At 48.6% G+C, this 23149-nt stretch overlaps 1 protein-coding gene across 4 annotated transcripts in view; it reads right to left on the bottom strand.

Moving 5' to 3' along the window:
* The window catches only part of CREBBP (CREB binding lysine acetyltransferase), a 128441-nt gene that overhangs the window by 46425 nt on the left and 58867 nt on the right, over positions 1 to 23149 (bottom strand). For all 4 annotated transcript variants that reach the window (XM_086692123.1, XM_086692121.1, XM_086692122.1 and 1 more), the window contains 2 exons: positions 6664 to 6904; positions 5226 to 5339 (listed from right to left, as the gene is read on the bottom strand). In XM_086692123.1, coding sequence (XP_086548249.1) covers positions 5226 to 5339; positions 6664 to 6904 — 355 coding nt within the window. The remainder of the gene's footprint in view (positions 1 to 5225; positions 5340 to 6663; positions 6905 to 23149) is intronic.

Here is a 23149-nt window from a genome sequence, read left to right as displayed (position 1 = left end):
AGAAAGCATAAATAAGTAAAAAAAAAAAAAAAAAAGGTCTCCGACATGTAAGCATGGTCCAATTTGAGTCCAAATGCTGTTATGGTGGGACACAAATACCTCAGGGTAACGGAATGCACACATTTACTAGAGGAGTCGTGACTGGCTGAAAGAGGTGTCACCAGGTAAAAGTGACCATAAACCCCATTCTGTGAGCTCAAGGCACTACCACCCCTGCCAGAAGTTCTCCTCATCTGTCGGGCGGCAGCAAGGCTTCCTGGAACTTGCACAACGCCTCCCGGGTCTCTGCTTCTTTGTGGGCACTCACTCACTGCACAGAGGGTGCATGTGGACTGTGTGGGGCGCCCTGCTAGGCTCCAGGACGCGAGCACCAAGTCTGCACTCACAAAGAGAGAACAGATTAACCTAATAATCCGCTAAGGAATGGGAAACGGCAGCTCTGGACCCTGGAGCAGAGAAACCACACGCGTCTTCCCCGAGCCCGTCCACTCCCCGGAGGCAGTGTGCTCACAAAGCCCAGCACAAAGCCCCAGAAAGGCCCTAGCGGAGTCCGGAGTTGGGGGCACGGCGGCAGGGTGGCGGAGCGACGGCCGTCCGAGGGCCCTGCCAGTGCCGCGGGCCTTGGGACTGAGCCAAAGTCAGGAGCGCCAAAAGCAGCGACGCCTCGTTTATCGGCACGAGGGAGAACGAGGCCTTCCACGTTGATCCCCGTCACACATTACTGACGGCTACCTCTTTAAATGTCCAAACCTCGTGCTCTTTTCCCCATTTGTACATCTTCCTTCCTTTCTCGGAGCCCAATGCTGTATTTCACGCGCGATCCGCCACTTCGCACGGTGTCTCAGCACCTGAGTGTGGCTCTCCTGCCGGCAGCACGTCTAAAAAACCCCCCCTCACCTCCACTGCCCCAGCTAACCTGGGCGCCCACGACCTAGGAAATAAACGGCCACATTCTACAGTGGGCTCTTTTGAGGACCCGCCTGCCACTTCTTAAGTAGGTCCTCCCCCAGAGGGAGGCAGTCCTCCCCCAGAGGGAACAGAAGACCGTTCCAATGACCGGTCCCACATAGGGCACGCGGCGGACATTCAAGTCCCCGGTCATTCTCAGCAAAACTCAACTCAATCTGAAAATCCAGGGAAAACCGACACAAATCAAACTCCAAAGCTTTGTCGGCGTGGTGGGAAATACACCACAAAGCACGTAAAGCAGCTACTGCTTAGATTTCTACGGAAAACGTCGTGCTGGAATTTACTCAGACCTGCAGACGTCTCCGCAGAGCGGTTCCTAGGCCACGGTGCCTTCCAGGTGTCGTGTGTACCGGAACGGCCTTCCTCTCACGCTTTTTTTTTTTTTTTAAAGGAATCTCTACACCCAACGTGAGGCTCGAACTCACAACCTCAAGAGTCACATGTTCTACAGACTGAGCCTGCCAGGCACCCCTCCGGCATCCTCCCATGCGTGGTACAGGGCGGGACAACACAACACCAGAGCCCCAGGGCCAGACCTCTGGCACGGCCACCACCCGGCAACAACACAAAAGCCTCTGCAACACGTTTCCTTCGGAAGCCAAATGACTGAGAAGGGGCACACTGTGTTCAAAAGAGCAAGGTAAAAACTGCTCTGATGAAATACATCACCAGGCGGCTGGGTACTTCAATCAGGGGCGAGCAAGCCCACTGCTCTGCCCCTACAGCCACTCCGGTCCCACCGCCCCCCCTCTGCTCTCCAGCCCAACCGCCGTCTGTCAAAAGAGGTATCGGAGAATCTTGAAAGAGCTCTCAGGTGGAACAAGGGCCTGTTCAACCACCACTTACTGAGCACGGAGCAGGCTGCTCCATGAGGAAAGGTTTTAAAGAGGCAGATCTGGACGCGATACCAGGAAGGAAGGCTTCTCATGATCAGAAGTGCTTCAAATGGGAACAAACAGCCAGACCAAGTAGTGAGTGTCAAGCCAGTGGAGGTATTCAAGGAACAGGCCAGAGGACTACGGACTTAGACACTCTCAGTCCTCACACTGCGGCTCGGCCCGCGTCTAAGGCAACTGTGGGCAGTGAGCCAGTTTGGTTTGGCTCTGAGGCTGGTCCTGTCCCATCTCTTCTGACAGTCCCCGTGGGATTCTGAGTGGGGAACCCCATGATTTCCCCAGGGAAAGACTCGAAACTTCTCAAGAGCTCCAGGACAGATAGACACCCAGCCCTTCAAGGCATGCAGGGCAGCACATCTCGGCTGTTAATGCAAATACTAATCATCTAGCAATTTGTTAAAATGCAGATTTTAATACGGGAGGTGTGGGATGGCCCAAGTTCCTGCAGTTCTAACTGGCCGGCCCGCAGTGCCTGTGCAGCCTGGTCGGAGGACTGTACCGCGTGGGGAGCAGGAACCGCAAGGATGAGGCGCCAGGAGTTTAAACAGGGAATTCGGTCGTGTGTCCACACAGCCCCAGTCCTCCGTGCAACCTGTGCACTGGAATTCATTGTAAGTCAGATGCCAGGACTGACATTAGATATACACCTGGAAAACTCCTAATTATTCCATAAAATCTGATTACCTCTATAAGGGAGGGATAACAGCTCAAGATCGGTGATGACACAACGTCTGGAAAACAACTCAAAGAAAAATCAAAACAAAATCTCGACAGAGGCCAAAAAGGCAACCAATGGTCTGGGACGGCTCCACAGAGGATGCCGGCAGATCCTGCCAACAGAGACGTCGATGGAAGAAGCGGGCAGCGGGCTGCGCGAGCGTCTGGGAGCAACCTGCCCGAAAGCGTGGCTGTGGCAGATGCGCCTGGGTCTCAGGCAGCACCCGGGGGCCCTGACCTCTCGCCACAAACACCCCTCTCTCCCCGAATCACCTGGCCTGCACGGGAAACTCGGGAGTCCACGCTGATTGTGCTGATGCCACGTGTGCCGTCTAGACTGTCCTTCCACCGCTATTCTGCGGACACTGGGCTCCACGAAGCCCCGCCTTCCACACACGCTGACCCTCCCCTCCAGGACTGCCGGGACCACCGACCCCGCCCGACCTCGCTCCTTCCTGGGTGCGACTGTCATGTCATTTTAGCGGATATATTCCACTCTGGACCCTGACTTTGAGCTGTCGGAGGGCTGGATCCACATTTCCTCTCTACTGCCCGACGCCGATGTGCACGCGCCATGAGCACAATTTGCTTTAGGACAGGAGAAACAACAAACGTTTGTAGAAAACACACTGCTGACAATCTCTCACTCGCCACATCAACTCTTCCGCCCTCAGAAAACCACAGGGCTAGAGAGAGCCCAAAGAACACACTCAGGGCTGAAACCTGAAGTGAAGTACTTCAAACTTTCTTAAATGAGTGCTTTCATTTCTTTTACAAAAAAAAATCACCAGAACCTTGCATAAAGTTGATGTAAATACTCCCGGTGACTTTATGCTACAAAATCACCGAGGTGACACCTCCCGTTATGACTGGTAGAAACGCTGTGGTTGACCACTTCAGAGCACGCGCTGAATCAATTGTCACAACATTCAGGCAGTTACAAGGATGTTGAAAAAAGAACCCACATGCATTTCTTTAAAAAGAAAAAAAAAACCACACAAGCGTTTCTTAAAAAGAGAAATCACAAAAGTTTAACATTGTCATGGCAACACATACTAAAAATAAAAGGTCCCAGAAAAGCCACACCCCCAAATCAGAACTTCAGAATGAAGTCCTCACTTATTCGTGGAATAATTACTTCGGCACTTAAAAACCCTATTACTGAAACGTGTCCTAAAACACCAGAAAGTGTAACCACCACTATATACTAGTTAAAAAAAAAAAAACAGTTTTACACTGACTTTGAGGAAAAAGCGGCCTATTCCAGTAGAACTCCTGTCCCAAGTACACAGTTCTGAAAGCCCCAGATTGCTGGAACTTCGCTTCACGTAGGAGAGATCCCTGAAAACTGGGTGTGAATTCCCACTGTGGTCAATCAAAGACAAATTTAACTGATTCAGAAAAGTGCCTTTTAAAGGGAACTAAGCACGAGTCCTTGCGCAGGGAGGGAAGCGGACGGGCCCACAGGTGAAGCCCGTCCCACGCCGGGGCCGCCCTCTGGGGTGGGTGGGAGGGGGACGCGGGGGCCTCCCCATGTGGCACCCACGGCACCCTTAGGGACGAAGCGCTGGCCAGCGCGCCCTATGCCCCAAGGAAACGACCAGAGACACGGCAGCACAGGCTGCCCAGGCAGCAGCGGGGCGTCGAGGAAGACGATCAAGAAGAACGAGAGCGATGGACGCGCAAACAAGATGGCGCAGACGAGATGGAGGAAGATGTGCGAGACTGGGCGGTGCCGCGGGTCCCTGGAGCGGCCCCGGCCCGAGGGGCGACCCGACACTGGAGGGCACGTCCTAGCTGTCCAAACGGAGGGACACACCCAAAGACCACAAGGTTACCTCTGAAATGACAGGGAAGGGCTTAAAGCGGACAAGAGATGCTCATCCTCTCGCCGCTCTGGTGCCCACGGACGGCAGGGGCCCGGGAGCCACCACTCAGGCCTCCTGAGCAGGGACCGGCGCTAGGCCGACCGGCTAAGGGCTACACAGAAGGCTCGAGAGACGACAGAACGATGGGGATGGTCAGGATGCGGCCAGTCCTGGGGCAGAGACTCAATCGGTGTCGAATAAGCTGTTAGTTACACAAACAGGTCTGGGCACTGCCTCTGCGCGGAGGAGGGAAAACCTCGAGGGTGCCTCCCTGACCCTGCCTACCTGGCTCATCTAGAACACAGCTCTCTCTAGACTCACTTCAGGACAAGGCGTTTCCAATTCCAAAGTAAGCGTCCCCTCTCTCTCCCCGCCCCCTGAAGTCACTGCCACTACAGTGACGCGACCTTCAAACGCTCAGAAACTGAGTGTCTGTCAAGGCATGGGAAGGCTGGTCAGGTCCTCTCTGTGATCACAGCGCCCCTCCTCCTGGCACTGCTCCGCTGCTGCCGACTCTAGTGCGGTGCTAGTGCGCGTGTGCCGGGGGCCGGGACGGAATTCCAAAATGGCCGTGCGCACCGTGCACACCGCGGGTCCGTCTCTCGCTAAGCTCAGCTTCCCCCTGGCGTCACTGTGCCGCTCCACGTCCGTATCTCTGCTCGCCACTACCCTTGGCGCTAGTGATTTCTGCCCTGCTTCCTGCCTTCTCTCCCGCACTCTCTTTAGAAAGAGCTGTTCTCACCTCCGAGCTTCTCTATCCCCAATGCTCACTTACTTTGTTGGTTTCGCTTGTCACTGGCATTTTTCAAAGGGAGGCAAACAGGACAGTCATGTCGTGTGCAGTTCTTCCAATGAGAGATGATTTGTCGTGAAGATGCACAATGGGCAACTATGACCAGAAAAACAACGAGATGTTATTTTTCTATCCAGATCGTCACACTTTCAATTACACCTAAATTATAATGCCAGATTCCATAAGAAAATGGTAACATGTGTAACCATAACACAGTACAGGCAGTCCTCAACTTACAAACAGGAAGTTTTCCAAAAGTTTGTAAGTCAACTGTTGAGAATTCTGAACAAAAGTTTCCCATAGAAGCAATGCCATGAATGATGGTGAGTAAGATTCAGCCCACAAAACAAAAACTATCTGACCTGAAATACCGAACGGTTGGAATGAAAGGTAGGACAAATAATAATTATGTCGTGTCACTATTGAAAATAAAATTTCTACGTTATGTTGAAGGATGAAACCATCTAAATAAATACTGCAGTTCAAGAAATACATACAGAGAAGCACATGAGAAGTCTGTGGAGATTCTAAAGTGGACGCCGGTCACTTCTCTAAGTACTTGAGTGAGTGACGGAACCTAGTGGTTACTCTCAGTCTTGATTTTCACTCTGTACTAAGGCACTGTGATTTCTTTCTAAAGACCCAGCATGACCCGCCCCTACTTCTCCATCAGGATCAGGGTTATGCTGGGGGCTCACATATGTCACCAAGGGAGAGAGGGAGGTCAGGGAGACATTCTCCCTAAGGTTTAGGAGCACAAGTAAGAAGATAGAGAGGAGGATAAAGACGAAAGAAAGCACAGTTGTTAGTAAGAAACACTTTCCTCTGCAGACTCAAGGTGTCCGCCATAGAAGAGGGGGAAGGGAGCACAGGACACGCCTGAATCACCCCCTTCTCGAGGAGAAGGCAGGAGGGGGCAGGGATGATACGGTGCACACGGTTTCCCATGTCACGGATCGTCACCTAGGACGACTCGGCTGGTATCCTGATCGGCCTCAAGACGAAAGGGCAGAGGAGCGAGGCGGGGGCCCCGCGGCCAGAACACATGAAACAGCTGCAAGACCGATGCTCGAGGTTCAGGGAAGGTGTGCGTGCGTGCCTGTGCCGCGCCGCCCGAAGAAAACCGGAGCTAGACACGTATGATGAAGACAGGGCTCAAGAAGTGACCAATGTCTTCCGTGACAGAGGAAGAAGAAAGAGAACAGAGGCAGGGCACAGCCTGGCCCAGTAAAAGCGCACAGAATCTTAGGAAACGAAACCGCCGTCGTCCCAAGCAGGTAAGCGTCCCAGCGGCACGTGACGGGCTGGTACGTGGGGACGTAGGTTCTAGGAACCTTATTCACGAGAGAGCTACTGAAGGACACTACAGACAAATTTCATCCTAAGCCATGCCACCAGGATTTCAGAAAACAGCACTTACCTTGACAGGCTTTCCCAGCCTGACAGTGTGTCATGTGATTCAAAACATTCTTCATGGTTCGGCAATGCGGGAGAGAGCAGGCCCGAACTTCTCCGTTCGCTTGTTCTCGTCTCTGACACTTGTGAGCATGAAGCAGTAGAACCAGCTGCTGCTGTATCAGTTTGCGCTTTTCAGGATCTGCAGTGGGGCCTGCTGTGATCGCTTGTGTGGGTACAATTCCCACTGAAGTCTGCATCTGAGACTAAAATAAAACAAATTAATAAAGATACTTTAATAAGCTTCCAGAGGCCTAACTCATGTTCACTGTTTTTCAAACTCATGTTAAAGCTGATGGACCACACTGGCCACAGAGAGAAGGGGGCTGGCGTGGTTTTCTTCAACTCATCAGCAATTTTAAGGAAGGTCCAGGAGCACAGAAATAAACCAAACCAACTCAGAGGGCTGATTACAGTTCACTTGTGGGGCACCAGGGGGGCTCAGTTGGTTAAGCAGCTGACTCTTGATTTCAGCTCTGGTCACGATCTCACGATTCCGGGGAGAGAGAGCCCTTTATCTGGCTCTGTGCTGACAGCACAGAGCCTGCTTGGGACCCGTTCTCTTTTTCTCTGCTCCTCCCTGCTTGCACACGTGTGTTCTTTTTCTCTCTTAAAAAAGTAAATAACATTTGAAAAAATACAAATAAAACTAAAGTTCACTCATGTGCGAGCACCTCGGAGCAAGAAAACGACACCTGTTCTTTAACTGCAGTAACCTAAAGCCCAGCTTATTCTACGACCTACTCAAGTGCAGGAGAAGCTGTGGACTGGCTTAGCTCGAACCATAGGAAACTGCCGTTTTCATAGGCCCAGTGGCCCAAGGCTGGCAATTTCAAACGGTTCAACCTAATTAAGGGGACTGTCAAGGCCTGACCAATCACAGCCCAATGCAAATATCCAATACACCAGAAGCACCGGAGCCAGTGTGGATTTCATTATCTTGTGACCAGAAGGACGCCCTCACTCGTTACCTCTCCTCAGAGAATAATAGGACACTTAACGTGACCCTGTGGTACAAGTGGTAATGCTCGTGAAATGCTTTGCCTTCTATTAAAATTTCAACGGACAATTTTTCTGACAATTGTTTCAAAAAGTGTCTGATGATCTGTGAATGTACAGAAACAGAGTTTAATTGCTTTCATCCTTGCAAACTAACAAGCCAGGGCGACCACTCCTCTCGACTGCAAAGCAAAGGGAAAAGGGGGCCCAAGGAGCCTTTTTACTCTTTGCAGATGGCCAATGCCCTTCAGACAAACTGCATGACACTCACGAAGCGAGAGGAATGGGACACTCCTAATATGCAACAACAGAGTCCACAGTACAGGCGCTGCTCACCTTCTCTCGTGCAGGGACCCGGAAGGGCTCCCAGCTCCGTCTCCCAACACCCCCTGCCTCCCCTAAACCACACCACCTCTCGCACTTTTCAAATTAAGAGTCAAAACTATCTATTTGTTGGGGCGACTGGGTGACTCAGTCAGTTAAGTGTCTGACTCTTGATTTCAGCTCAGGTCAGGATCTCACAGTTCAAGGGATCAGCCCCACGGCGGGCTCTGCACTGACAGCAGAGAGTCGGCTTGGATTCTCTCTCTCCCTCTCTCTCTGCCCCTCGCCCACTTGCACTCTCTCTCTCTCTCAAAATAAATACATAAACATTAAAAAAAGCTACTTGCAATTAGGAGAAAAAAACTATACAAATATTTTTTAATGAACCAAAGCTCATTTTTAAAAACTTACAGGGTTTTCTGTTTGGGTTTTATAAGAACTCAGAAAATAAGTACGTAGAAAAGCCTCAGAAGCACAACTCCTGGAAGCCTAACTATGGTCTAAAGAAAAAGCAAAGTCCCACCTGAGAGGTTGAGCATCCTGACTGGAGAAGCATTTAACTTGTAAGAGAAAAGAACTTCTCTTCCTTATGTTTATTTTTTTGCTGGTTATAAAAGTATTATATACATGCTGCAGAAAATGTGAACAGCAACAGAGTTATGAAGGAAATAATTAACACTTGAAATCCCAATATCCAGGAGTCCACTACTTAACAATGGATAGGTTTTGCTTCTTCCAGTCTTTTCATCCATGTATACGCATATGTACGAACCATAATCGATAGTCTTGTCCCCTCCCCCACCCACACACAATCACACACACGACTTGGTGTCTACTCCAGGCTCTGTCCCATATCATTGTTTCATACGATATGACAGCATGATTTGTAATGAGCATACGGCTATACATTTATCCAATCTCCCACTGCTCAACATAAACCGTACCCTCACCCTTTTCTTGCAACTTAAATACAGCTTTGATAAATAGCCTCTGACTATGCCCCCAGCAACATTCAGTACTGATGTGAAAACTCTCCTCCTCGATCAGCTTACTCCCCCAGAGAGAAAGCCCAACCAGAAATCAACAGGAGTGGACAAATGCAAGAGGACCCTTGTTTAGGCCTCTCTCGTGCATTTATTACCAAAATTTCAAATATACAGTGAAGTAGACCAGTAAGGATACCATTATACACCTAACAAAAGGAACGATGCTTTAATACCCGTTAATACTTAGTTCATGTGCAAATTTCTCCAGTTGTCCCCAAAACACCTTTTAGAGTTGGTTTGCACAGATCAGGACCCGATTAAGGCCCATGCTCCATATTTGGTGGTGGTTGTTAAGGTTCTTCATCTACTGCCTCCCTCCCCCTTTTATTTTTTCATGATGCTGACTTATTGAAGAGACCACGTCAGTTGTCCTGCTATTTCCTAACATGCGGGGCGCCTGTACGGCTCAGTAGGTGGAGAGCCTGACTCTTGACTTCAGCTCGGGTCATATCTCATGCTTTCTGAGAATGAGCCCTACGTCAAGCTTTGCACTGATGGTGCAGAGCCTGCTTGGAATTTTCCCTCTCACCCTCTCTCCAAATAAATAAACCAACTTAAAAAAAAAAAAAAAAAAAAGAAAGAAAAAAGAACTGAGATGTAGTGACGTGATGCTCAACATCTTTAGAAAAAAATAAAAATATAAAATACAGAAATGCTACATACAAAGATATAAATCGTATAAAAGTCAGGTAAAACTCCTAACCTTACATTTAAATTATAAACAGACTGCTTTTGGGGCGCCTGGGGGGCTCAGTCAGTTAAGCATTCGACTTCGGCTCAGGTCATGATCTCGCGGTTTGTGAGTTCGAGCACTGCGTCGGGTTTTGCGCTGACAGCTTGGAGCCTGGAGCCTGCTTCGGATTCTGTGTGTCCCTCTCTCTCTCTGACCCTCCCCTGTTTGTGCTCTGTCTCTTTCTCTCAAAACTAAACACTACAAAGAAATAAATAAATAAATAAATAAATAAATAAATAAATAAATAAATAAATAAATAAACAAACAAACTGCTTTTTAAGGTTACTAAAAATTAACGCACTGTGTCTCATTTGGGATGTTGTTCAGCATGTTTTGAACTATACTGACCTTACTTTGAAAGCCCACCACGTCGAAAGAGCATGGATGCAAAGTGCAAGGCGCACGTGTGTCAGCAGATGCCTAACGAGCTCTACACATTGCAGACAGGGTCCTGGACAAAATGGAACAGAAGACCCATCTCGGGTGCCTGTGCTGGCCGTCCCGAGGACTGCACACACCTGCGCAGGGCTAGTCCAGGGAGCGAGGCGTGTGCAAACGCAGGACACACTTCAGCACCTCCATTCGCAGACCGACGTCTGAGAGGACGAAGGAGCTACACAAACTGCAAGTTTCCCGAAATCTGTCAGAAACGCCCGTCAGGGGCTACCGACGACTTCTCTGCTCGGTGCTCCCCGCCCAGGCGGGCCGGGAAGTGAAGGAAAGTGCTCAGGCGAGAACCTCCCTTTAAACAAAAATCACTGCCATGTTGTAAGTTCGCTCAGAAGGAGCGAATACGTTTTATGTACTTTTGCTTCTGTAACAGCCAAGAAAATTCTGAAAAACAGTAAAAATACAGGGAGAACCCATCTTGCCAGACACCAGAGGTACAGAGCTACAAAAGACACATGTACACACGAAATGAGCAGACAGATCATCAGGTGTTGTCTCAAACTGGACAGCGATGGCAGCAATCTGTGACCCCTGCACCAACCTACATATAAAAATCAGCTCCAGGTGGATTACAGTGAACACAGATTAAAGGTGATAAAAGTACTAGAAAAAAATAAAGAATATTTTTAGAATGATGGGAAGAAAAAGTGAACACAAACAATAAAGTTTAAGTGAAAAAACTAAGGAGAAAAAAATAGTTTTTTTTAGAAGCAGAAATAGTCAAAAGACAGGACCACTGCCAAAACTGATGACATGTTGTCAAACTGTTGTCCAGAAAGGTTGTGGCATTTGTTATCCTAGAAAGAGCTCTGAGGAGGAAACAATTTAAAAAGATAACTACTCCACTAAAAAGTTTGGGGGAAAAATGTACTGGCACCTTAACCGAGGACACACGAGTAAACAGCAAACGTAAAACATGTCCTGTGCCTCAGTGCCAGGACCCCTGGACAGAGTCAAGAGTCTGCCCAACCACTAGTGTGAAGAGGGCAGGCCTGGACACTCACACGCAGAAGTGCCAAGGTGGGCCTTTCTCACGTCATACTCAAATATTAACTCAAAATGAACCGAAGTCCTAACAGTGAGCACTGAAACCACAAAACTCTTAGCGAAATTGTAAGAGATTTTCATGACCTTGGATTAGGCAGTGAGTTCTTAGATATGCCACCAAAAGCACGAACAATAGCCAACAACAAAGATAAACTGAATGTCATTAAAATTAAAAACGGTTCTGCTTCAAAGGCCACCCATGAGAAAGTCAAAGGACAGCCCAAAGAATGGGAGAAAATCATAGATATGATGGGGACTTGCATCTAAAACACACCAAGAACGTTCACAACTCCATGATAAAAAGACAAATAATCTAATTTAAAGATGGGCATAGGACCTGACTGCTTCTCCAAAGAAGATATACAAATGATCAATAAACACATGAATAGATGCTCAACATCATCAGTCATCAGCGCCATTAGCCACCAGGGAAACAGAAATCAGAACCACAATGAAATACAACTTCACAACCCCAGCAGGATGGCTACAATCAATGATGACAGACAGACAGACAGACAGACAGAAAGAGACAGAACACGTGTTGGTGAGCCTGTGGAAAACTGCACCGTGGAACCACTGTGGAGAACAGTCTGGCAGCTCGTCGGAAAGTTAACCTAGGGTCACCATGAGACCCAGCAATCCCCGCCCCCCCCCCCCAAGTATCTACCCAAGAGAAGCGAGAAATACGACCACACAAAAATGTGCACACGAATGTGTGTAGCAGCTTTATTCCTAACAGCCAAAAAAACAGAAACAACTCAAATGCTCATTAACTGATGAATGAAAAAACAAAACGCGAAATATCCAAAATGGAGTATTATTCAGCCATGAAAAGGTACTGACACGTGCTACAGTATGAACTCTGAAAACATCATGCTCTGTGAAAACAGCCAGTCACAAAAGAGCACACACTGTATAATACCATTTCTTTGAAATATCTAGAATAGGTAACTCTACGGGGGCAGAATATACATTACTGGTTGCTTCTGGCCGGAGGTGGGGGGGGGGGTCACGGAAAATGAGGAGTGAGTGCAAATGGTACGGGGTTTCCCTTCAGGATGACAGAACTGTTCTAAAATTAATTGTGGTGATGGTTACAGAATGCACTAAACACCACTGAATTACACACTTTCAAGGCAGGAACTGTATGGTGTGAGTTATATCTCAATAAAATGGTTTTTAGAAAAGCTCTCTCTCACCATCAAAAAAAAAAATGAAATTAAGATAAAAAGGCATTTTTCACCTACCAATCTGACCAAAATAAAAATATAACTGGTATTGATTAGGATATACAGGAAAAAAAAAATCTCAGGTGCTGTGGCGATAATGCAACTGAGGGTGAACTCTGGAAAGCAATCAGCATCCGAAAGGAAAGTTGCAGTGTTTTGAACCAATAGTTTTACTTCTTGTAACTTACTATCAGGGAGGTAAGAAACTGGGCTAGCACATGCACATGTCTGCGCAAAGAGAGGCCTCATATCTTGATTAAATTATTGAAAGTGGGAACACTTCTAAATCCTGTAGGTAGACTAGTTAAATTATGACTATAGACCTATTGAAATAATATGCAGCCATGAAAAATAAGGCAGACCTTAAGCGAACCCAGTCAAATCCATGGGAAGAAAGGCCCAGCCAAACTCCATCCAAATCCTTGACCCCAACCCCTGCAAAGATTGTGAGACGTAGTGAAAGGATTGTTACATGAGAATAATATAAAAATGGAGACCTTTATGCTCTCATGAAAAGCTGTCTATATTAAACATACTAAACTAAAAAAAGGAAGTTCTAAAATAAAACCATAAAATCATTGTTTTTCCTTATTAACTTTTTATGTTTGTACCTGTTCTTTAAAAAAACCTTGTTACAGGGGCACCTGGGTGGCTCAAGTTGGTTAAGTGTCCAACTCTTGATTTCAGCTCAGGTCATGATCTCACGGATTGTGAGTTTGAGCTCCGTATCTCCTCTACCCCTGCAGAGCCGGCTTGGGATTCTCTCTCTCTCTGCCCCTCCCCCACTTGCGCTTTCTCTCACTCTCATTCTCTCTAAAAAGTAAGTAAATAAACAACAGCAACAAAAAATAACTTAAAAACTTTCTTATGATTATCTGGTGGTCATCCCTTCACAGGGGTGGGATCATGTTTATAATTATGTATGGTTTGAATGTTTTACAAGTGTCTACCTTTTTTTTTGGGGGGGGGGGTTAAAGACAATCTCCCACTGGTTTTCTTGTTTTCTTTTTTTTTTTTAGGTTTATTTATTTATTTTGAGAAAGAGAGAGAGAGAGGGAGAGGGAGAGACAGCGTGTACATGCACACAGGGCAAAGACAGAGGGAGAGAGAGAATCCCATGCAGGCTCCAAGATGTCACACAAAGCCCGATGCAGGGCTCGAACTCATGAAATGTGAGATGGTGTTCTAGGCTGAAATCAAGAGTTGGATGCTCAACTGACTGAGTCACTTATGCGCCCCGCGTCTACCATTTTTATAACCAGAAAACATTATACATTGGAGAAAAAAGAAATCAGAGGAATCAGTAGAAAACACTGAAGATTTTAATTTTAATATAAAATTTAAAACCGTCAAGGTCCCAGAAGGTGATTAAGATGAGTATTTTGTAATGCAAAGGTGGTAAAGGCCTTTGTCAAAAGAAAATATAAAGCAGTGCTCCCTAACTAATCCCCAGTAAAACCTCTTGAAATACAAATTCCCCATTCCTCCCTCCCAAAGACTATGATTCACAAAGCTGATGTGGAGCCAGAAGCATTTCTATCTGTTAAAGTTCCACAGGGGAGTGCTTTATCGTTTTAAGCTTTATACTTTTCCAGATTTTCCAAAATGAACATGCATGTACTTTTACAGTGAGAAGAAAACAAAACATTTAAAAGAAAAAAAGCACACGGTGAGTCTGAAGCAGTGGCAGACGGTTCCATAAAGGCAAAGTGCCAGAGGCCAGACTACCAAAGAATTGACAATTTCTCCACGACCAAATCTGCTGGGAACAAATGCAAAGGCAATCAACAAACTAGGAAACAATAAGTGAAACACACAAGACAAAGCCAATAATCACCAGGTATTCTGTCTCTTCCTCTTGGCCAGTCTTTACTTCTCAAGCAGCAGCTCATTTAACACTCAATTGCCAAGGGAGGAACTAACTCGGGACCAACCCCAAGTTACAGGAGAAGTAACTGGGGCCCAGAAGGGGGTACCATATCCAGGCGGCATGCCTGGCGGTAGGAGCACAGTGGGTGATGGAGCAATGGAGTCCCCCCAGCTCTTAACCTCTCTGGAGCTCACCTTGACAGAGGGCTAACCACCTTGCTTTTTTGTCAAGTGTTCTAAGAGAATCTAACAGAAAAACTGGAGAAAGACAGGAGCTAAGCCACTCAAGGAAGAAGTGCAAGTCTCTAAACCTAAGTACTTTAATTCTCACTGGTAATCAAAGAAGTGCAAATCAAAATAAGGAAATACCATTTTCTCCTATCAAAGGACAGAGTGACAACCCCAGCCTCAGGAGAATTGTTTCATACTGGAGCCGGGCACGGAGCTTTTGCTGAAAGGCAAAATAACAGTATCCAGCAAAAGCCTTAAAATACAGGCAGTACCCATTTCTGGAACTTGAACGAGTTCACATGCAATTCCTCATCATGGAAGGAGGAGGTGAGTGTGCTGGAGAAGTCACAACGGTTCAATCACGATTCTACCCTGCACGTGAACACTGTAAGCCAGGAGTCACCGCACGTCAACACAAAGCGCACTGGCCCACAGCTGCGGGGGTGTAGAGCATGCTCGCCCCCTCCAGGTTGTGCTAGATCTGGCCACATGCTCTTTGCATGTATCACCTGTCACCATAACTCAGTCACCGTTCACACCCCTGTCCATCAAACAAACTCGAAAAGCAAACCTTTTATATTTTGGTATTCCTTAATATTTCAAGGAATCGAACAAGTACTTTTATCAGGATTGTTATGGTTACATAGTTGAGGAAGCGGCACCAAACCCATTTTTCTATACGCCCTGTATCCTATCCTAAGGATACAACCACAGGTGTGCATAAGCAGTACATAGAATAAATTTTATCCTGGCGTTCTTCCTAGAAAAAAGTTCTTGTACATGACGTGTCCAAGAACAGGCTGTCACGTCTGCAAAGACTAATGCAAACAGTACACAGTAGGAACTGACCAAGACAGGACGGCGTGAAAGAGCGTCCTCTCTCACGCCCATGTCCACGCGAGGCTGGGATTCTCGGAGATGGCCCAAATCTTCCACATCTCCACTGGGGTCCAGACCCACGCTCCTCTGACATCCTTCCTTTGGCCCATCTGGACGCTTTACTTCTCCCCAACCTCCACTTAAAGTCAGAAAATGACACCAAAGCAAACACCAGGTGGGACACACAACTGCTCTGCAAGATTTGCCTGTTCTGATTCCCCCAGAAGGACCCTAGAACAGCTGGGTCCGCAAAGCTTTGGCGTCATAAAATAAAGAAAACGCTCATTAAATGCACACAGCTATCAAACTGGGGAGAGGTGATAATCACCTTTGAGATGGTAAAGATCAACTAGCAAGAAAAAGAACATAGCTGTTCAGATAGATAGACTTGTTCTCTTCGTTTGCTTAGTGCTTACAGATTTTAAAAAATAAGAATACTTTACAGTTTAAGATTTATTTTTATTTTTTTAAAGATTTTATTTTTAAGCAATGTCTTCACTCAACGTGGAGCTCGAACTTACAACCCTGAGATCAAGAGTCACATGCTCTACCGACTGAGCCAGCCAAGCACCCCTACAATATAAGATTTAAATCCCAAAGGACAATAACTTAAAATGAACAAGTTGGACAAGAATGATTTTTAAGTAATCTTCCAAATAAAAAATACTGTGATTTTAGAACCGAGAACAAATGGTTACAACGAGAAAGAAAACATGATGGGTGAGCTGGGGACAGGGGAGGCCACAGGCAAGGGACTGACCACTGGCCACTCCCATGACTCCCTCCCCCAGCCTCAAGGTCACTCCTTCTGAACCGAAGTCAGTCTGCCCAGGAGGGACAAGCGGGGGCAGAAAGAGAGAGAGAGGGAGACACAGAATCTGAAGCCGGTTCCAAGCTCCAAGCTGTCAGCACAGAGCCCAATGCAGGGCTCGATATCACAGTCTGCGAGATCATGACCGGAACCAAAGTCAGACGCTTAACCGAATGAGCCACCCAGGCGTCCCAGAAATATTCTTCTTGAAGACTTATTACAGTAATTTTTTGATAATTTAGCAAATTCCTCATGTGACAAATCGGTGTCTGGTGACCCGAGCCTCGCAACCATTTTGGGTGGCCATGGAAAGGGAAGGGGCAGTCAGGGTGATGCACCTGTGGGAGCTATGACTGTCCCCATCCCGGTGGAACGTGCTCTCTACCAAGTTCTTCGAAGGGTCACCCCATCCCGAGAAACTCCTGGTAAACCCGGTAAACGTCCGCGCTTGCTGATGAGGGGTGGGTGGAAGTCCTGACACCAACGGTCAGCGGGGACGCGGCCCAGCCTCAGGCACACAGAGCCTTCCTGCCGGCCCCCCATCTGACAGGACGCACGAGGGCGGAGGGCCTCTGGAGGTCAGGGAGCCTGCTACCTAGAGGGTGCCACTGCAGAAAGGCTGTGCTGATCACACTCTGGAAAGAAAGTCAAATGACCTTGACTGAGTGCTTGCAATCCCTATGCCTGTGCCTGACATCAAGGGGCTTCCTCAATTTATAGTTTCCTGATTATTTGCCACGTGTCCTATTTTGTGCCGAGGCTTTGTTTCCCAGCTGATATTTATTGCCAAAAACAAAAGGTTAAATGGTAGGAAGGACTTACAGAGCTATTGATAAGAAGTCTAGACTAAAAGTTATTCTTCAAAGGCCCTGTATCCACATTTTCTCAGGGACCTTCAAGATACAGATGAAGGAATAAGATGAGAGAATCAGATGTCAACTCTTAAACCCTGGGGTTTCGGACCCACGGACCCACGGACAAACCCTGGGGTTTCAAATAACGATGGGGGCCCACGCTCTCCAATTCAAGGACTGAGGCGCGGACTGTGACCGCAGAGTGATCTCAGCTGGCGTGACCACTATTTGCTGTTGGTTCGCTTCCCCAGAAGGACAGAAGTCCTCAGCCCTGGGTGGAGGGACCTAGCAACCGGCCAGTGATGTCACACTCCCTCTCGGAAGTACGAGGAGCCCGTGTCGGTGTTACGGACAGGGGAGCACCTCCACAGGGAACCCGCGGGTTCACAACGCTTCACCCCGTTCGGTCATTTCAAGTCTTGACCCCTCAGCGATCAGAAACTGGACACCAGAGACAGAAAATTATGAGATAAGACAAACAAGGGCGGGGGGGAAGCCTTGTGAGGTACTAACGGGGAGGCAGAGACCGACTAAGCCCACTCGATGGCATTAGGGCTAGACACCAGGGTGCCCACGCTGTAATGGACAGGGGCTCTTGAAAACGTTATTCTACATCGGAGTCGCCGGAGAAGCTTGTTTAAAACTACAGATTCCGGTGTAAGAGACAAAACGATAAACTCCCCTCTGTGGTGATTCTCCTGATAGAAGGAACTGGGAAACCGAGAAAGGAGAAACTCAACAGCGACCACAAAAGCAGGGATTTCCCGCCCTTTCTCTAAAAGATTCTGACCAGGAAGCCCGGCACTCTGTCGCAGCGGGTCCACGGACACACCTTAAGAAACAGAGACACAACTCCGAGACGCACAGACAGCCCCGCAAGGGCCACGGCAGAATGCTCGCCACCCATAAGCAGCTAACAGCCCCATCCCAGCTATGTCGTTCTGGAGGGACACAGAAGACCGTCTCTGACCCTCCCCTGGGGGCACACGCCTCCACTGGCCACGTTTGCCTTCCGTGGACAGATCTGGATCAGCAGCCACCTGGGGGCCTCGCCCAAAGCTTCCACTTCAAACTCCTGTGACACGTGAACAAAGTGCCTCCTAACACATTCTTGCGAGCAAATTTACAAGTAAGTAGCACTCCTGATTCCCTGCATTACAACTTTAAGAACGGGAAGGCTCCATAATGGAGTTCTGAGTTTTTGTCAAGAAGCAAAGAAAACAAACGAACAAACAAAACCCCCAGACCAAACAAGACCACCACCCTGCCCATGAACTTCCTATCAGTACCCTCGCAGGAGCCCGCATCTGGGAGCCCCAAAGGAAATCCTGCCGCAGAAGCTGGTGAGGAGGCCCTTCGGTCACTCAACTTTCTCAGATTAGACACACCCAAGGTGTGCCCCACTTCTAAACAACGCTCCATTAAAAACAACCCGGGACCTGTCCTGAAGGTCAGCAATGACCTAATTGACAAATCCAGTCCCAAATGAGGCCTGAGTTTCCCTCCTTCCTGCAAATGCTCCCTAGTTCTCTTGTGTTAGGACTTCTTCAGGTGAAAATGGCAGAAAGGACAACGTCACCAGGAACGAGGGGCCTCCCCTTCCAGAGCATTGCCCTGGAACTTCTCCCCCTCTGCCTCCTCACACATCGTCGTGCACACTCCTCCTTCCAGATGACCCACAGGGACCTCAATCCCAGGCCACACAAAGACGACCTAACCTCTACCTGTAGCCAAATCTGCTCCTGTTCTTTTGTCAGAACAATTTAAATAATGAAAAAATCCTTAGAGCCATGAGAGCTCTCCTGGAAAACTATACACTGAATATGTATGTTAACAGTTATGTCGCTCTTATTAATTTAGATGATGAACAAGTAAAATAACATACATAGTGTCTTTTATTAGATCTAAATCTTGATGCTTTCTAAAACACCTCCTGATTTCAAAGACACTACAATCCGGAAAAAAAGTGCATCTCAGAATCATGAAATACAGTAACACTGTGATAAAATTTCTAACTAACTTAAATAATCTGTAAGAAGTTAAGAAATTACAAACACAATAGCCAAAGTTAGAACTGTGATGAGATACATGCCAATTTGCTTTTGAATATTATGCCGAGAATCTATACACCCTCAACCACGGCCCTCGCTGCACCAGGGACTCTAGGCCACAGCACATCCCAGCACACGTCCCGGAGGGTCAGGACAGCTGGGAACCCTGTGGGTGACAAGAGAGCACCCAAGGGTCCCCATGACCGCTGACTTCAAAGAAAAAAGACCATCCCGTAAACTGACCCGCACATCCCGGGGACTCTCTCCTGCCCTCATCTGACTCACCATCTCGGCAGCCACCAGTGCCTCCTGTTCAAGTGCTCTCCTCTCTCGGCTGCAGGGAGAGCAGCCCATTACCCTGCTTCTCCTCCACCGGTCTCGCTCCCAGGGATCTCCCGCTCCCTGTGGAGTGGGACCGCGGCTGCCCTACTTGGACGCTCACCCGTTTGCCTGATGCCTCCGCCTGGACATCCCACAGGCATCTCAAGAGGAACACAGGTGAAGTACAGTTACAAACGCCCTCCCCTCCATCACCTCCTCCTCACCCATCTCCAGTCTGTTTCTCTCCCAACCCGGTAAATGGTCCCACCACCCACCAAGCCACCTTACGTGGTGGCCCCACACTTCCATTCCAATGGCAAACCGTGTGCGGTCTCCTGGACCCTCCCTTCTGTGATCAAGTGTGTCCTCTGGTGTAGACCACGCAGCGATCCCTGCCACCCAAAGCCCTCCCTGAGCTGGTCCCGCTTGGCCCCCAACATACATGCACAGCGCTCTGCCCTCACTTGAGAGCTGCCGTGCCTGCTGGCTGCCTGCTGGCTCCTACACAGCCAATGCTCTCCCAGTGCCCGGGGTCTCTGTGGCTTCTGCCACAGGTCCTTCTGACCTCGCCCTTAAATGTCCCTGCTGGGTCTGGCCTTCTCTCCAATGGCTCATCTAAGGAGGTCCCCACATCAACCTCAACCACTGCCTGCTACTCAGAGCTGCTGGGGCAGTTTGTGTTTGTGATTATTTGTTTTCAATCACCTCACCACCTCCCAAGCTTCCTGAAAGAGGAGGTGAGCCCTACATCACCCACCCACACCTGCATCCTGGCGTGCGGGCCAAGAGGACGTTTTCAACAAATGGGGTGAATTAAAGGGATGGCTACATCCTCAGCCTTTCTCAACAACTACCCAGGATGCTGGAATCCTCCAGAAAGTAGGAGAGGAGAGAAGCCAGAGCCCCAAAGCCAACGACTAAGTGGCTTAAAATCACTCCATGAAGAGCTCCAACCAGGGCACCAGGGCTCTGAGGGGAGTTGTCTGCTGCACCAAATCTAGCTGCGCTTTAAAAGCTGATTCCCCAAAGCATGACAAAACGCACAAATGAGATCAAAGCTTCCCATTTTTTTTTCATTAAAGACACCCAGTTTTTGCTACCTTCTTTCCCTCACTGTGCAAAACAACAAATAAATTAAAAAAAAAAAAAAAATCAATGGATTCCAAGGGACAGATACAATTTGGAAAATCCAAGGAAGAGCACAAGACATGCTGAAGGAAGCAACGGAGACAGACTAGAGAGGGGTTCCCGGTGACTTGGGGCTACAAAAACCACACCAGGCATTATTCAAAAGAGCTTTGGGCTTTGCAGACAGGAGCTACATAGCCTTGAACAAATCAAAGCCCCTCAGACCCTCAACTTCCCCATCTGTAAAATGGGACATGTCATAATGTCTTTTAAGAGGCTGGTGCAGAAATAAGGTCAAGCGCAGGGCATGAGGACACTCAGAAAGATGGCAGGCCAACTATGCGCACTTGCTGTCTCACGTCTCTGCCAGTCCCCTCTGGTTCCCATCCCAACAGCACCAAGGCTGTCACTGGCTCACGCTCCTTCACAGACACACGCTGGTCAAGTACGCCCCGTGCCCTCCAGGTCAATGTCTGAGGACAGCATTCAAAGCCTGCCCTCCAAAGGCACCTGCTGGAGATCTCCACAAAGTCCACACGTGCCCCGGTGGGAAAGTGGAGCTAGGCAAACAGTGCAGCTCCACAGACAATACTTCCTCAGTTTACCCTGACATTCTGATAAGGCTGAGGGGGTAGGGGTGAGAAAGAGTGTGTGGTCGGGACGGAGGGGGAGAGGGAGAGAAAAGGGCGGATGGGGAAAACTGGTTTTATGTGTCAGGTGTCACAGACACAGATGAAAGCTGGAGCGCTATTGCTACGGGCCCCCGACCACGTCCCAGAGCAGGCACTCTCAACTGGGGCGATGGTGCGAGGGACAAAGGGCTGTGAGCAGACGCTGGGTGAGGGGCACAGTACACAGGATAGACCTCCCAACAGGGAAGGGTCCAGCCCCAAACGTCCCCGGGGCCAAGGGGGAGAGAAGCGCTGTCCCAGACCAAAGGGCTATCGCCATGAGCCCCGGCCCAGGGGAAGGGAACCAGAAGCCTCTTTACGCTCCAGAACGAACCTGCCCCTGACGTGCACACCACAACCAGGAATTCGGTCACTGGAAGCAGGGGCAGGCAGGCAGGTAGCACGAGGCAAGAGGACTCTGCCACCAAGCTGGAGGCGAAGGAGACGCTGGGGAGGGTTTGGAAAGAGAAGAAAGGACGTTAGCCGGGGTTTCCCAGACCACAAACGGGGAACGCCTATACAAAAGCACACACTCTCACTCCACGGCCAGGCGTAGGTGACAGTCGCCAGCACCGGCGGCCACACAAGGAGTCTGGAAAAGGAAGAGCAGGAAAGACCAGGGAGAGTGTGGGGGCCGGGTCCCGGCTCGCTGCCCTGGAGCTTGGAGGGGTCGACCCAGGGAGCAGCAGGGGTAGTTTCGGGTCCTGGATATGCACAGCTGAGAACAGCACGGTCCTGACAACAAAATGTCACTGCAAGGAGAGCAGCAGATCCAGGGAGATTACAGGGAGATGATCAGAAGAAATAAAGTAGTATAAACTTTAGTTTGAGAACAGATTTTATTACTTGTACCCTCCTTTCCTTAAATTTTTTTTTTAATGTTTATTTTTGAGAGACCGAGTATGAGTGGGGGTGGGGCAGAGAGAGAGGGAGACACAGAACCCAAAGCAGGCTCCAGGCTCTGTCAGCACAGAACCCATCGCGGGGCTCCAACTCACACTGCGAGATCATGATCTGAGCCGAAGTGGGACGCCCAACAGACTGAGCCACCCAGGCGCCCCCCGCCTTTTTTTTTTTTTAAAGAACAAAGAATGTAACAGAGGTAACACTTGATCAGGACACCTCGCTCTTACCACTCCGCCCCTGTTTCCGACAACCTCACAACTTTCAGGACTCTAAGCGATGTCCACTTCTTAGTTTTGACAACTGCACCAAGGTTACAGAAGATGCTAACTAACATCAGGAGAAGCCAGGCAACAGATACACAGGAATTCTCTGTGGTATCTTCACAGCAGACATTTAAGTAAAAAGTTTTTAAAAATCGAAAGACAAACCAAACGTTTTACTTTTCTGAATGTAATCCGCTGGCTCTCCTCTGAGCCTTTCTAAACCACCACGGCACAACTACATGGAAGGCAAGCTGGGAAGGGCGGGTTCCCAGCAACAAGCCTGGGGAAGGAGACAGCGGGCTGTTCCCGGCCTTGACTGACCACCAAACGCACACCAGATACTCAGCCACTAAGTGTGCACTGCACGGTGAAGTCTGACGAAAGAACACACTTCCCCCTTAGCGTTTGGAATTTTAAAGCATTCCATTTTGTGCTGCAAAAGGAGCTATTCTCCCATTTCTATCTTGGTGAGTTAGGCTGAGAGGCTCCAAGGCTAGTTCCTATCTCATAGGTGGGAAATCTCAAGAAGGAACACGTGTGAAACCACCTATCAAGTTGGACACGATACCCTTCTCGCACAAACACCATATAGTCCTCTGGACATAAATGCCCTTCGTCTGTAACACAAATCGATGGGCT

Source organism: Puma concolor, chromosome E3 (assembly GCF_028749965.1).
Source record: "Puma concolor isolate L17-30 chromosome E3, mPumCon1.1.hap2, whole genome shotgun sequence".
Taxonomy (NCBI): domain Eukaryota; kingdom Metazoa; phylum Chordata; class Mammalia; order Carnivora; family Felidae; genus Puma; species Puma concolor.
This window is presented reverse-complemented; position numbering and strand designations above follow the sequence as displayed.